Source organism: Bos javanicus, chromosome 15, assembly GCF_032452875.1.
Source record: "Bos javanicus breed banteng chromosome 15, ARS-OSU_banteng_1.0, whole genome shotgun sequence".
Taxonomy (NCBI): Eukaryota; Metazoa; Chordata; class Mammalia; order Artiodactyla; family Bovidae; genus Bos; species Bos javanicus.
The window spans coordinates 56,543,242-56,559,418 of record NC_083882.1 but is presented as its reverse complement, the minus strand read 5'-3'; the positions used below and the strand labels follow the sequence as shown (position 1 = coordinate 56,559,418).

The 16,177-nt window shown below is 39.6% G+C and overlaps 1 protein-coding gene across 6 annotated transcripts in view; it reads right to left on the bottom strand.

The window, feature by feature from the left end:
- Window positions 1-16,177, bottom strand: part of ACER3 (alkaline ceramidase 3) — a 158,980-nt gene that overhangs the window by 72,042 nt on the left and 70,761 nt on the right. For 5 of the 6 annotated variants that reach the window (XM_061380943.1, XM_061380941.1, XM_061380942.1 and 2 more), the window contains one exon: window positions 9,540-9,592. The exons of the other annotated variant lie outside the window; for it this stretch is intronic. In XM_061380943.1, the coding sequence (XP_061236927.1) occupies window positions 9,540-9,592 (53 nt within the window). The remainder of the gene's footprint in view (window positions 1-9,539; window positions 9,593-16,177) is intronic. 6 annotated transcript variants of the gene reach the window in all.

Below are 16,177 nucleotides of genomic sequence, written 5' to 3'. Positions count from 1 at the left end.
CCATTTTTCACTTTGCTTCAGCGATTGTGCCTAACAAACAACAGCCTAACACTGTGGAGCCAAATTTATCCTGGAAGGAGACAAGACAGGGAGAACTTGTAGTGAATATTTATGATCATTTTATGTTTACATTAAGAAAATGGAGAAGCTATTTAAACCAATCCTTCAATATTGATGACTCCTCCTTCCTCCTCAATCATTGATAAAATGGGTCATATTTCATTTCTGCCCAGTTACACAAGCACATAAAATCACAATAGTGTAGAAAAAGGGCAAATGAAATAAGGCGTATGTAAAATTTGCCCATGAAGTTGATAAAACAGTATGATAATAACGACAAAAACACAGTGCCAAAGACCGCAGGATCAACAGCCATCGTGTCCATCCAAATGTGATGTTACCTTGGTGACAATCTCGCCAACAACTAAGCTTACCAGCAAATCAAAGCGTGTCCTACCTCTGCTCAAAATGCAGGTTAAAATAATGACTCACAGAGGATAAAGTCCATGTGGCTTTGACGGGCCTGTGGTGAGTTCCCTAAACCACATCTCCTTCCACTTAGTTCAATGCCTGCTCTGAGCAGGTACTCAATAATGTAACAAATGGTAGCTGTTATTGCCGGTAGCGCTGTCACCATCATCATCACATCCATTCTCCCACTGCACGACTACAACCATAATGTATCAGTACTGCTTTCAGTACCCTGAGAAGCCAAACCTATTCACAACTGTGGGTTCCAGTTAGCCCGGCAAATTCCTATTCATCTTTGACAATTTAACTCAAACAAGTGTCTGAATTTGTGTGAAATCCCTTTTCTGACCTCCCCGCCCTAACAATCACTTTCTATAGCACCCTGTACATACCTCTATCATTGCATTCACTAGCATATAATCTTCAACCCTAGAACACAGATTTCTTGAAAGAAGGATTATATATTCTTTACCTGGGCATACCTGTTAGCTAGGTATCAAAAAAAAATTTTTTTTAACTGATGAAAGTGTCTGTCCAGCCTATGCTTGAGAACCTCTAAAGACAGAGGACTCAAGATCTTCTAAGGTAGCCCTTACTATCTATTGGCTAAGAAAAGTCTTCCCTATGTTGAGCAAGATGGCTCAATCTTTAACCCCCACTAGAACCACACAGAATAAACCTGGTCCTCCTAGTGTCAACTTTAAATACTGATTTGTAAAACATTTATGTTGTGGTATATGCAAGACCCAGGGGATAAGTATACCAAGGTCAACTAGACAATCCTTGGTCCTCGGTAACTCACACTCTCTTACAGAAGTCAGACACACAAATACAAATAAAATAACATGGATAAGGGCAGTAATACAGATGCATGAAGCGTGTTATGAAAGAACACATGAGGGGTACAAATCTCACCCTGAGGCCATGGAAGGCTTCCTAGAGGAGCTACCACTTTGCCTGAGAGTTTAAAAGACAAACTGAATAGTGAGAGGCCAGACATAAACAAATGCAAAGAGAAAGTCTGGTGCATACAGCTGAGAGGGGGTAACTAAGCATATCTTCTCTTCTTCAGGCTAAACATTCCCAGTTCCTTCCTCAGGCATCATGACTAGATTTTTAGTTATTTCACTATTCTGAGGTCTCTCATTTGAATACATAGCCAGGTTGCAGCTGGGGAGCCTCTACATCACCACCCCAGCTCAGACACCTAGTCCTGTCTGATATCCTGTCTAAGCACACTGGCCCAGTTTCCTCATGTGTGGAAGACACACACACTAACTTCCAGGGTAAACATTTTAGGAACAGTAGACAGCAGGAATGATCCTTGAAATTTTAAAATTTATCTAAGTCTTAGAAAACATGTGTTAAGGGAATGTCAGAGAATACTGCATGCAAAGATTTAGACTAGAAGTTTTTTAATTGTTCTGGTCATATGTCACTGTATTAAAAAACCACCTCAAAATTCAGCAGCTTAAAATAGCAGTGTTTACTTTGCTCATTCATACGCATTGAAAGCAGAGTTGAGAGAGGACAGTCCATCTCTACTTCACTCAGTGTGAGCTGGGATAGCCAAAAGGCTGGGAGCTGGAATCACCCAAAGACTTGCTCACTCAATTTTCTGGCAGTTGACGCGGGCTAAAGTCTGGGGATTACGCGTGAGGTACAGCAAAGACATCTATGTTTGGCCCTTGCAAGTGGCTTCTTTACAATATGATGCTGGGTTCTGAGCATCCCAGGAGGACTAGCCAGAAGCTGTATTGCTTTCTGTGATTCAAACTTGGATGTCACACAGCTTTGAATCTGCTATAGTCACAGTCTTGCCCAGTATTCAAGGGCAACAAAGATTCCATCTCTTAAGGAAAGTCAATGTTACCTTGCAAGAAAAGCAGGTGGGATGGGATATGTGGGTGTGAACATCTTTGGAAAATATGATAATCTTACCATGTAAATAAAACTTAATGCTGAGTTAAATATCCCTAATATTAGGAGGCAGTCTGCTTTAGGATGAAAGGTATTCTGACTGGTTTGTTAGTAGTATTATTCCACCAAAGCACCTCTGGCGTCTTTAAAGTCTCTTCTTTAAAACAAACATAAACATGAATTTTTCTTATCACAAAAGTACTTCATATTTACTGCAGGAAATTTGCTAAATGCAGAAATGCAGAGAAATATAGCTGCATGTAAACCCATAGACCAGGAGTTTCTGTAATATTTCAATATAACTCTTTTATTCACTTGTGTGATTAACTAAATGGGATGGTGATTTCTTAAACTAAGGTAGAAGCAGTAAAAACAGGGAGAGCAGGCAGATCTAGATATACATTAAAAATAAAATCAGAAGGACAAATTAAACATGAGGGATGAGGAAAATAAAGAAATCAGGGATGACTCCAGGTTTTTGGATGTTTCCATTCCCATTTCCATTCAGCAAATGGGTGGGTGAGGCCATCACAGGGGAACACCAGGGAGGAACAGTTATGGGAAAAGAAATAAAGAATTACATATTGCTCATGTTAAAGGTTGAAATGTCTATGATATGTCAAACATGCTTGGATACACAAATCTATAGCTAAGAGGTGAGATCAGAACTGAATAGAGATGTTTTGAATCATCAGTGTATAGGTCACATTCAAACGTACGAGATTATATAAGATCACCTAGGAGGGAACACAGAGAAGATTGCTGCTGTTCAGTTGCTGAGTGATGTCCAACTTTTTGCAACCCCATAGACTGTAGCATGCCAGGCTCCTCTGTCCATGGGATTTACCAGGCAAGAATGCTGGACTGGGTTGCTATTTCCTTCTCCTGGGCATCTTTCCAGACCAGGGATCGAACCCATGTCTCCTGCATTAGTAGGCAGATTCTTAAATACTGAAACACCAGGGAAGCCCACAGAGAACGTGGCTCAGGGCAAAAGAGTGGCCAGTAGAGTAAGGAAGAAAGCTGGGGGAATTTCGTTTTCCATAAGACAAGGAAAACCAGGAAGTCAAGATAACTGTTTCATGAAGAAAAAGTAAACACTGTATAGAATGCTCAGTTCAGTTCAGCTCAGTCGCTCAGTCGTATCTGACTCTCTGCAACACCATGGACTGCAGCACGCCAGGCTTCCCTGTCCATCACCAACTCCCAGAGCTTGCTCAAATTCATGTCCATTGAGTCAGTGATGCCATCCAACCATCTCATCCTCTGTCGCCCCCTTCTCTTCCTACCTTCAATTTTCCCCAGCATCAGGGTCTTTTCCAATGAGCCAGTTCTTCCCATGAGGTGGCCAAAGTATTGGAGCTTCAGCATCAGTCCTTCCAATGATTTCCTTTAGGATTGACTGGTTTGATCTCCTTGCTGTCCAAGGGATGCTCAAGAGTCTTCTCCACACAGTTAAAAGGATCAATTCTTCGGCACTTAGCCTTCTTTACAGTCCAGCTCTCACACCTATACATGACTACTGGAAAAACCATAGCTTTGACTAGATGGACCTCTGTCAGCAAAGTAATGTCTCTGCTTTTTCATATGCTGTCTAGGTTTGTCATAGCTTTTCTACCAAGGAGCAAGTGTCTTTTAATTTCATGGCTACAGTCACCATCTGCAGTGATTCTGGAGCACAGGGTATGAGGCCAAAAGAGATATAAAAAGAAATCTAAAAAAGGAAACAGGTGTAAAATAATGGTTCTGGGAAGTGAAATTATGAGGGAAATGTAATTGCACTGCTTTGTGGCATTCGGTGCTTATTTGCAATTTCTGTTTAATAACTTAAAAGTGAGGTCACTCAACAAAGGGATGTGACTTCTATGAGCAATACTTAGCTACTGAGTTCAGGCACATAGTAGGCAGGTAATTGAGCTTGATCTGGGCTAAATATTACTCAAAAAGCAAGACGGCTTTAAGGGTATCTATATGGATGGGTGAGAATTATTATAATTGAGGGCCACAGATTACAAACTTTGTAAAAAAGGGGAAAGGAGAGGCAAAATGTACTTCCTCCCAGTCTTTTCATTATTATTTATACAACTGATATCATATTACACAAAGTTTTACATCTTTATAATATTTTCCCATGTAAACAGTCTTCAAAAATATTACTTTAGGTATATCACAGCATATTTAGCAACTGTTAAATTATTGTTTTCTTTTTGTTTGGCCATGTCTCACAGCCTCTGGGGTCTCAGTTCCCCAACCAGGGATTAACCCAGGTGTCAGCAGTGAAAGTGCTGAGCCCTGTAACCACTGGGCTGCCAGGGAATTCCAAAAGACCTTCCTACTGTTAAACATTTAGATCATTTAAAATTCTTTATCACATGTGATGCTCTGATAAATATCTTTGTGAAACATCTTTTCTCTACCTCTGATTACTTTCTTAGGAAGCAATCCTAGGAGTGCAATTACTGGGTCAAAGTATACGCCCATTGTTTTTCTGTTTAAAGTACAATAAAAATAATTTTCTTCTCCCTGAACCATTTGAGTCAGCCAGTGACATGAGGTTCCACAACTCCAAAGTAGTTTAGTGCACGTTTCCTACAAGGATATTCACTCAAGATTATATGCCTTGATTAAATGGAATTTAGCACAGGAATGCAACGTTGGTATTATATGTGAAAATAAATCAACATACTAGACCATACTAATATAATAAAGAAGAAAAACCACACGATCATTTCAAGAGATACAGAAAAAATCTGAAAATTCCAACACTTTTTCTTGATTAAAAACACTCAAATGAGGTAGAAGGGAACTTCGTCAGCCTAATAAAGTTAATATTATAATTAATGGTGAAAACCTGAAAGCTTTCTTCTTAAGATAGGAAGAAAATAAGGATGTCTGTTCTCTCCACTTCTATTCAACAGTGTCTAGGATACAAATGAATATACACGCAAAACAGAAACATATTCACAAATATAGAAAACAAACCTGTGGTTACCAAAGAGAAGAGGAAGAAGGGAAGGACAATTAGAGTGTAGAATTAATAGATACAAAGTACTACATAGAAAATAGATGAGCAACAAAGATACATAGCATACCAATATAAAATAGATAAGCAACAAAGATATATAGCATACCACAGCCATTATCTTATAGTAATTTATAATGGAATATAATCTGTAAAAATATGGAATCATTATGTTGTACATTTGAAACTAATATAATAATGTAAATTAACTATATTTCAATTAAAAATAAAACACTGTCCAAGAAGTCCAAGTCAGGGCAGTTAGGCAAGAAAAATAAGTGAAAGCCATTTAATTGCTAAAGAGACGTAAAGCTATCTCTATTTACATATGACAAAAATCCCTAATGAATCCATATACATATACACATAAAACTGTAAGAGGTAAAAACAAGTTCAAGAGGGCTGCAGGAATAGAAGCAATAGGCAAAAATCATTGTTATTTCTATACAATGGCATGAGAAATCAGAAAATGAAATTAACAATTTCATTTATAGCATCAAAAAGAATACCTACACAAAAGAAGTCAAGACTTGCACATAAACTATAAAACATCATTGAAAGAAATTTAAAAGACTTAAATAAGTGAGAAGATACCCTGTATTCAAATATTGGAAGCCCTAATATATAGATGGCAATACTTTACAAAGTATGGATTTAATGCAATCTCTTTCAAAATCCCTTTTCATACTGTTCACGGGGTTCTCAAGGCAAGAATACTGAAGCGGTTTGCCATTCCCTTCTCCAGTGGACCGCATTTTGTCAGAACTCTCCACCATGACCCATGCGTCTTGGGTGGCCCTTCATGGCATAATGCATAGTTTCATTGAATTAGACAAGGCTGTGGTCCATGTGATCAGATTGGTTAGTTTTCTGTGATTGTGGTTTTCAGTCTGTCTGCCCTCTGATGGAGAAGGATAAGAGGCTATGGAAGCTTCCTGATGGGAGAGACTGACTGAGAGGGATACTGACTGGGTCTTGTTCTGATGGCCCCCATGCTCAGTAAATCTTTAATCCAATTTTCTGTTGATGGGTGGGGCTGTGTTCCCTCCCTGTTATTTACATGGGGCAAAGCTCAATCTTCAGAAAACGAAGATCGTGGCATCCGGTCCCATCACTTCATGGGAAATAGATGGGGAAACAGTGGAAACAGTGTCAGACTTTATTTTTCTGGGCTCCAAAATCACTACAGATGGTGACTGCAGCCATGAAATTAAAAGACGCTTACTCCTTGGAAGGAAAGTTATGACCAACCTAGATAGCATATTGAAAAGCAGAGACATTACTTTGCCAACAAAGGTTCGTCTAGTCAAGGCTATGGTTTTTCCTGTGGTCATGTATGGATGTGAGAGTTGGACTGTGAAGAAGGCTGAGCACCAAAGAATTGATGCTTTTGAACTGTGGTGTTGGAGAAGACTCTTGAGAGTCCCTTGGACTGCAAGGAGATCCAACCAGTCCATTCTGAAGGAGATCAGCCCTGGGATTTCTTTGGAAGGAATGATGCTAAAGCTGAAACTCCAGTACTTTGGCCACCTCATGCAAAGAGTTGACTCATTGGAAAAGACTCTGATGCTGGGAGGGATTGGGGGCAAGAGGAGAAGGGGACGAGAGAGGATGAGACGGCTGGATGGCATCACTGACTCAATGGACGTGAGTCTCAGTGAACTCCGGGAGTTGGTGATGGACAGGGAGGCCTGGCGTGCTGCGATTCATGGGGTCGCAAAGAGTTGGACACGACTGAACGACTGATCTGATCTGAAAATCACTGCAGAGGGTGACTGCAGCCATGAAATTAAAAGACCCTTGTTCCTTGGAATAAAAGCTATGACCAACCTAGACAGCATACTAAAAAGCAGAGACATTACTTTGCCAACAAAAGTCCATCTAGTCAAAGCTGTGGTTTTTCCAGTGGTCATGTATGGATGTGAGAGTTGGACTATAAAGAAAGCTGAGTGCTGAAGAATTGATGCTTTTGAACTGTGGTGTTGAAGAAGACCCTTGAGAGTCCCCTGGACTGCAGGGAGATCCAACCAGTCCATCCTAAAGGAAATCAGTCCTGAATATTCACTGGGAAGGACTGATGCTGAAGCTGAAACTCCAATACTTTGGCAACCTGATGCTAAGAACCAACTCATTGAAAAAGACCCTGATGCTGGGAAAGATTGAGGACAACAGGAGAAGGGGACAACAGAGGATGAGATGGTTGGATGGTATCACCGAGTCAACGGACATGAGTTTGAGTAAACTCCAGGAGTTGGTGATAGACAGGGAGGCCTGGCATGCTGCAGTCCATGGGGTCGCAAAGAGTCAGACACGGCTGAGCGACTGAACTGATTCACTGACTTTCAAAATCCCACCTAACTTTGCAGAAATTGATAAATGCCAGGGATCCAAAATACATTAACCAATTTTTAAAAAGAAGAATAAATTTGGAGGATTCACAGCTCCCAATTTCAAAATTTACTACAAACCTACCTGAATCAAGGTACATATAGGTCAGTGGAATCAAGAGTCAAGAAATAAACTCATAAATTTATAATTGATTGATTTCAACAGGGGTGCCAAGACATTTCAGTGGGGAAAGAACCTACATATCCACAATACCACCACCAAAATCAAGAAATTAACATAGATTAATTACTACTACATAATCCTCCAATCCCATTAAATTTTTCTAAGTGTCCCAATAATATCATAAGTACAAGCGCACGTGCACACACACACATGCACACACATATACATTCACAGGATCCAGTCCAGAATTATGCAGTGTATTTACTCCTCATGTCTTTTTAGTCTCCTTCAATCTTGAACAGTTCCTTGGTCTTTTCACTTTATGATCATGGATACTTTTGAAGATTACAGGCCACTTGTTTTACAGAATGTCACTCATATTTTAATATAGCTGTAATTAATAATTCATAGACTGTTAATTAAACAGGTTCTTCCAGATTAGCACTATCCAATACAGTAGGCACTAGGCATATGTGGTTATTGAGCATTTGGAGTAATCTATACTGAAATACTGGAGAAGGCAATGGCACCCCACTCCAGTACTTTTGCCTGGAAAATCCCATGGACGGAGGAGCCTGCTAGGCTGCAGTCCGTGGGGTCGCTAAGAGTCGGACACGACTGAGAGACTTCACTTTCACTTTCCACTTTCATGCATTGGAGAAGGAAATGGCAACCCACTCCAGTGTTCTTGCCTGGAGAATCCCAGGGATGGCGGGGCCTGGTGGGCTGCCGTCTGTGGGGTTGCACAGAGTCGGACACGACTGAAGCGACTTAGCAGCATACTGAAATACACTGCAAGTGTGAAATATATACCCAATTTTAGGCTGTGAGACATTTCATTAATAGATTTTTATATTATATGTTGAAATAATAGCAATACTTTGGATATACTGAGTTAAAATATATTATTAAAATTAATTACACCTATTTCTTTTTAATGTGGCTTTTTAAAATGTGACTACTAGAAATTATACAAGTAGTTCACATTATTTTTTTTTCAAATATATTTTTTAATTGAAGGATAATTGCTTTATAGAATTTTTTTGTTTTCTGTCAAACCTCAACACGAACCTCAACATTATATTTCTATTAGACGGTGCTATTCTAGAAGTTTCTGGGTTAGTAATGGGGAACAAAGAGGTTAAAAGATTCAGGACAACCTATACGGCCCCCTTGGAGCAAGGACAGTAAATATAAATCCTAGCATAGCTCTAAAACCCTGCTAGTTAAAGGAACCAGACCATTCAACTGGACACCGTAAAAGAGATATAAGGGAACATAGCAGCTAAGAATAAGAATACATTGTTTTGGTGAGGATGTCTGCATGGCATTTTACTTTCTAATCCTGCTCTAAAGCCATACATGCCTTAACAGAGGTGGTCAAAAACTCATACTGCTCTTGCTTGGTTTCTCTCTGGACCACTTCTTTGCTTGCCTCTTTACTTCACTTATTCAACCTGGATCCTTTGGCCTGAAGTAAAAACTCTTGGGATTACAGATCTCATCTTTTTTCTCTTGTCTCAATATCACCCTCTAGAAATTCGCTCTTTCCTAAAATATGAAGTGTCTCTGGATTAAGGGAAATAAGCATTTAGTAAATTTTGTTATTACTGACCTGCATTTCATATTTCAGAGTCATGTGGAAGCACCAGGATCCCATTCCTACCACTGAAATTAAAACAAACAAACAAACAAACAAAAACAATTAGCATGAAATTCTTTGTGGGGGGCCAGAGTGACTTGAAAAAACAAGACATTTTAAAGCACTGAGTTTTAAGAACAAATTTATGAAATCCTGTGGCAAGATATACCAGACCCTGCCTAAGCTCTATCTATAATTGATGAAATTTTGGAACAGGAAAAAGAAAAAAAAAACAAGCATAAATTCTCGTAAATTCCCTCCAGTAAGTGATTTACTAGATTAATCAATATTCTCCATTTTTTTGCATAAAATGTATTATGGATGCTAGGGGTAAGTTTTAATGCTCAGAGCTGGTTAGCTACTCTTCAGTACTTCTTTGTATTTCTAATCCAAATAGTTGAAGTATATGCTTAATAAGAACCAATCAGTTATGTTTGTTTGTTCCCAAACTTGTTAATGCCACTGCATTTAGTCAACAGAAATATGACTGCAAAAAGACAGCTACTGTTTCTATAAAAACTATTTAAAATATTTCAAGAAATGTTTAAAACAGACAATAAAATTGAGTTGCTAATAAAAATTGCTCTTGATATCTATAGATACATGTTACAAATTGGGTAAAATTCTATATTCATGTCTCGAAGTTCTTTCCAAGTGCTTCTATTTTAAATAAATCGTTTTCATTTTAAGGTTTAAAATTTTCTGTTTGTTTTTCAATGCAAAAAAGACTAATCAGAACTATAGGGTACTATATTCAAAGGCCATGATCTGCATCAAATCATTGTCAAAGATTATACCACTATGCTTCAATTAAAATAAAACTTAAAGAACAGGTATATATATTTTTCAATAATTATAGCTTTGACTCTTTAAAAATTAACAGAATAAATATCACTCCTGATCACATCTGATAATCCAGCTTCTACTGTGATGAAGCTCAGTTCAATAAGCCTTTACTGAGTTCTTCCTATTTGCCAAATTCAACTACAGACGCTGAGGTACAAAGATAAGATCCAGTCATTGGTCTTTATGAAGCATACAGGCTAATGGGAGAGACAAGCATACAGGCTAATGGAAGAGACAGGCCGATAAACAGAAGATACCAGTACGTGGACAAATGGGGAGGAAAAAAAAGATTATTGCATAGAGTGAACTTCCTTGGTGGTTCCGCTGGTAAAGAACCCGCCTCTCGATGCAGGAGACATGGGTTTGATCCCTGGGTAGGGAAGATTCCCTGAAGAAAGAAAAGGCAACCTGCTCCAGTATTCTTGCCTGGAAAATTTCACCGACAGAGGAACTACAGTCCACAGGAGTGGACATGACTGAGAGTGCAGTCCACACGCACACACACATGCACATGCACACACACACACTACCATAGAAGCACAGTTCTTGGGAAGAGTTGGACACGACTGAGAGGAACACACACACACACTCTCTCTCTCTCTCTCTCTCTCTCTCTCTCTCTACCAGAGGAGCACAAAAGACAGCACTTACAAAAGAAGCCAGAGAAAGCAAGAATGATACCAGAGGAATCTGTCTCAAGGATATAACAGTTAGCCCAACAAACACAGTAAATATGGATGTTATCAAATCATTTCAACAAAGCCATTAGGGAAAGATTTTAAACCCTTTGTTACTCTTGTTTAAAAAAAAAAAATCAGTACCGATATTATCACATTTTTTCAGTGCTCAAAAGGAGATGATAGAAGTAAAGAGTTACTGAACTCATCTTACTAAGGAATTGAGGAAGTGGGATGGTGGCTGTCCTTTTTCAAAGGAGAAATCACAAAATTAGATAATTAATGGCAGGAGAAAAAAACCAAACCTTGTGAGCTATTTAAACTCATACAATATACTATAAAGTAAAAACATAAAAATGAGGTGGATGACTATTTATCCTGAAAGGCAGACTGGCCTCTTAATCTTTGTCTCACTCAAGGGCTGTTTTTATCCAAACATTTCCAAATATTCTCTTGTCACTGTTTACTATATCACATTAAAGCCTGATCTTTAAAAAAATCTCTACAGTTTATTCCCATTCAAAACTCCATTTAGAGTGCAAAGAAATAGAACAGAATATCACCTTTCACAATACAATATTTTATATTTTGCCACTATAAAGCAAACCACCAATTTTTGCTAAAATGTATTAGCTTTATTGAGATGCAATTCACATGTATGTGTGCATGCTCGGTGAAGTCTGACTCTTTGCAACCCCATGGACTATAGTCCTCCTCCTCTGCCCATGGGACTCTCCAGGCAAGAGATCTTTCTACTGATCTCTACACTCCACTGATCTTTCTACTGTCTATAGTTTTGTCTTTTCCAAACTGTCATACAGTAAGTAGCCTTTTCAGACTGGCTTTTCACTTAGTAATATGCATTTATGGTTCTTCCATGGCTGTCCATGGCCTTATATACCACAGCTCTTTCTAGTGCTGAATAATATTCCATTGTCTGGAGGTACCACAGTTTATTTCTTCATTCACCTATTAAAGGGCAGATTAGCTCCTTTCAGGTATGGCATTGTGAATAAACCTGTATCTGTGTGCAGGTTTCTGTGTAAACAACAATTTTCATCTCTATCAGGTAAATGCCAGGGAAAGTTCGATTGTATGGTGAGAGTATGTTTTGTGAGAAACTACCAAACTGTTTCGAAGTGGCTGTGTCATTCTGCATCCCTACCAGCAATGAATGAAAGTTCCTGTTGCTTCAAAACCTCAGTTCCTTTTCAACAGATATTTACGGGGCGCTTAACAATGTTCCATGGATCCCAGCCTTATCTAACTCAATGAAACGAGGAGCCATGCCGGTAGGGCCACGCAAAACAAATGGGTCATGGTGGAGAGTTCTGAAAAAACATGGGCCACTGGAGAGGGAATGGCAAACCACTTCAGTATTCTTGCTTTGAGAACCCCATGAACAGCATGAAAATGCAAAAAGATAGGACACTGAAAAATGAACTTCCCAGGTCGGTAGGTGCCCAGTATACTACTAGAGATCAGTAGAGAAATAACTCCAGAAAAAATGAAGAGATGGAGCCAAAGTGAAAACAACACCCATATGTGGATGTAACTGGTAATGGAAGTAAAGCCCAATGCTGTAAAGAACAATATTGTATAGGAACCTGGAATGTTAGGTCCATGAATCAAGGTAACTTGGAAGTGGTCAAACAGGAGATGGCAAGAGTGAACACTGATATTTTAAGAATCAATGAATTAAAATGGACCGGAATGGGCATATTTAATTCAGATGACCATTATATCTACTACTGTAGGCAAGAATCCCTTAGAAGAAATGGAGTAGCCCTCATAATCAACAAAACAGTCCGAAATGCAGTTCTTGGGTGCAGTCTCAAAAATGACAGAATGATCTCTGTTTGTTTCCAAGGCAAACCATTCAATATCACAGTAGTCCAAGTCTATGGCCCAACCACTAATGCCAAAGAAGCTGACGTGGAACAGTTCTACAAGACCTTCCAGAACTAACATCAAAAAAGATATCCTCTTCATCATAAGGGGACTGGAACGCAAAGTAGGAAGTCAAGAGGTACCTGGAATAATAAGCAAGTTTAGCCTTGGAGTACAAAATGAAGCAGGGCAAAGGCTAACAGAGTTTTGCCAAGAGAACACACTGGTCATAGCAAACACCCTTTCCCAACAACACAAGAGACAACTCTACATACAGACATCACCAGATGGACAATAACAAAAACAGATTGATTATATTCTTTGCAGCCGAAGATGGAGAAGCTCTATACATACTCAGCAAAAACGAGACCAGAAGCTGACCATGGTTCAGAGCATGAACTCCTTATTATTCAGACTTAAATTGAAGAAAGTAGGGAAAACCATTAGATCATTCACTTATGACCTAAATGAAATCCTTTACGATTATACAGAGGAAGTGACAAATAGATTAAAGGAATCAGATCTGACAGACAGCATGCCTTAAGAACTATGGACAGAGGTTCATGACATTGTACAGGAGGCTGTGACCAAGACCATCCCCAGGAAAAGAAATACAAAAAGGCAAAATGGTTGTCTGAGGAGGCCTTACAAATAGATAAGAAAAGAAGAAAAGCAAAAGGCAAAGGAGAAAAGGAAAGATCTATCCATCTGAAGAATAGCAAGGAGAGATAAGAAAGCCTTCCTAAGTGATCAGTGCAAAGAAATAGAGGAAAACAATAGAATGGGAAAGACTAGAGATCTCTTCAAGATAATTAGAGATACCAAAGGAACATTTCATGCAAAGATGGGCACAATAAAGGACAGAAATGGTATGAACCTTACAGAAGCAGAAGATATTAAGAGGTGGCAAGAATACACAGAAGAACTATACAAAACAGATCTTCATGACCCAGATAACTATGACAGTGTGATCACTCACCTAGAGCCAGACATCCTGGAGTGCGAAATCAAGTGGGCCTTAGGAAGCATCAATATGACCAAAGCTAGTAGAGGAGATGGGAATACCACACCACCTTACCTGCCTCCTGAGAAACCTGTATGCAGGTCAAGAAGCAACAATTAGAACAGGACATGGAACGATGGACTGGTTCCAAATCGGGAAAGGAGTAGTACATCAAAGCTGTATATTGTCACCCTGTTTATTTAACTTATATGCAGAGTACATCATGTGAAATGCCAGGGCTGGATGAAGCACAAGTTGGAATCAAGATTGCTTGCCGGGAGCCAGTGAGGCATTCCACTCGTGACAAAGGTCATGAGGAAGGAGGCTCGGCAAACGCAAAGGCGGGATCGAGCTTCAGGAGTCCCCCCGGATATTCTCGAGCATCTACCCCCCAAAAAGCAGAGTCTGCCTACTTTATTGCTTTGTGCTCTCACCTCTGACTTTACTGGGGGCTGTCCTCCACCACCATCTCGCTCTCTCTGTCAAAGAGTTAACTTACAGCTCCAATTAATAAAGTTCCTGGGCAATTAGGAGTGTTTAAATCCAAACCCCTCAGATGGCTCTCTAACTCGCCTGACAAGTTTACCCGGACTCCTACAGCTATGCATACGATTGTTTACAGTCTCCCAGCCTTGAGAGGCACGGGAAGCTTAAGATAATCAAATAGCTTAGAGCCTCTCAGAGAGTTAGAAACTGTCAGAATAAGACTAGTAAAGGATTTCATTGATGAGTCAATGTTTCTTGCCAAGTTTTCACATCCCCTGAATTGCATCCTTGAATATGTATTAATTAATAGTTGGTATGTAGAAAAAATAAGTAGTGGCCTTGGTGTTAGTAACTTTAGACCCTTAAGGTAATAAATTCTTTTCTTTGTTGTAAACCCATTACACATCCGCCCTATAGGAATGCAATTTTATCTTCGGAAGATGGCGCCAAACCTTAAAATAATTACTCTTAGAGAAAATAAGTCTTTGTTGATAAGTCCTTGTCAAGAGTCATAAAATGTTAGTAGGCCTTCTGGCCAGAAGATGATGTAAATCACCTAAACCATTTGTATACGATAAATTTGCAGGAAAGAAACCCTGGTTTTTGATAAGAATCAAAGACTGCTGACTTTGCATCCCCTATTATCCTCTATGTGTAACTTAGGGTATATAAGCCCCCGTTGAAAATAAAGCTACAGGCCTTGCTCACCAGCGCTTGGTCTCCCCATGTCATTCTTTTCACATTCTGGCTGAAGTCTCCATCTGGAGTGCGGAACCCACCATGCTTACTAATTATGCCTGGGCTTCTAAGACCCACTCGAGAAGGTGTCTAGGGTGAGACACCTTCCGCTATTCGAGAGGGCGCCTGCGGCCTACGTAAGTGGTGCAAACTTCTTGTCTTGAAGTTTTATTGGTCTCCCGCGTAAACCAAGCTACTCAGCCTCTTTTCTCCACTGAATTTTCCTACTGAGCTATCCTCATTCTATTACTCTTTATATCTTTGATAAATATGTAAATAGTCGCCGACTCAGTCTCCCCTTCGAATACCCTGGATCAGCCAGGGCTGGACCTCGGCAATTGCCAGGAGAAATATCAATAACTTCAGATATGCAGATGATACCACCCTTATGGCAGAAAAAGAAGAGGAACTAAAGAGCCTCTTGATGAAAGTGAAAAAGGAGAGTAAAAAAGTTGGCTTAAATCTCAGAAAATTCAGAAAACTAAGATCTTGGCATCTGGCCCTAGCACTTCATGGCAAATAGATGGGAAAACAGTTCAAACAGTGACAGACTTTCTTTTCTTGGGCTCCAAAATCACTGCAGATGGTGATTGCAGCCATGAAATTAAAAGACGCTTGCTCCTTGGGAAAAAAGTTATGACCAACCTAGAGACCATACAACAAGGCAGAGACATTACTTTGCCAACACAGGTCCATCCAGTCAAAGCTATGGTTTTTCCAATAGTCATGTATGGATGTGAGAGTTGGACCATTAAGAGAGTTGAAGAATTGATGATTTTGAACTGTGGTGTTGGAGAAGACTCTTGAGAGTCTCTTGGACTGCAAGGAGATCAAACCAGTCAATCCTGAAGGAAATCAACCCTGAATATTCACTGGAAGGACTGATGCTGAAGCTGAAGCTCCAATACGTTGGCCACCTGATGGGAAGAACTGACTCACTGGAAAAGACCCTGATGCTGGCAAAGATTGAA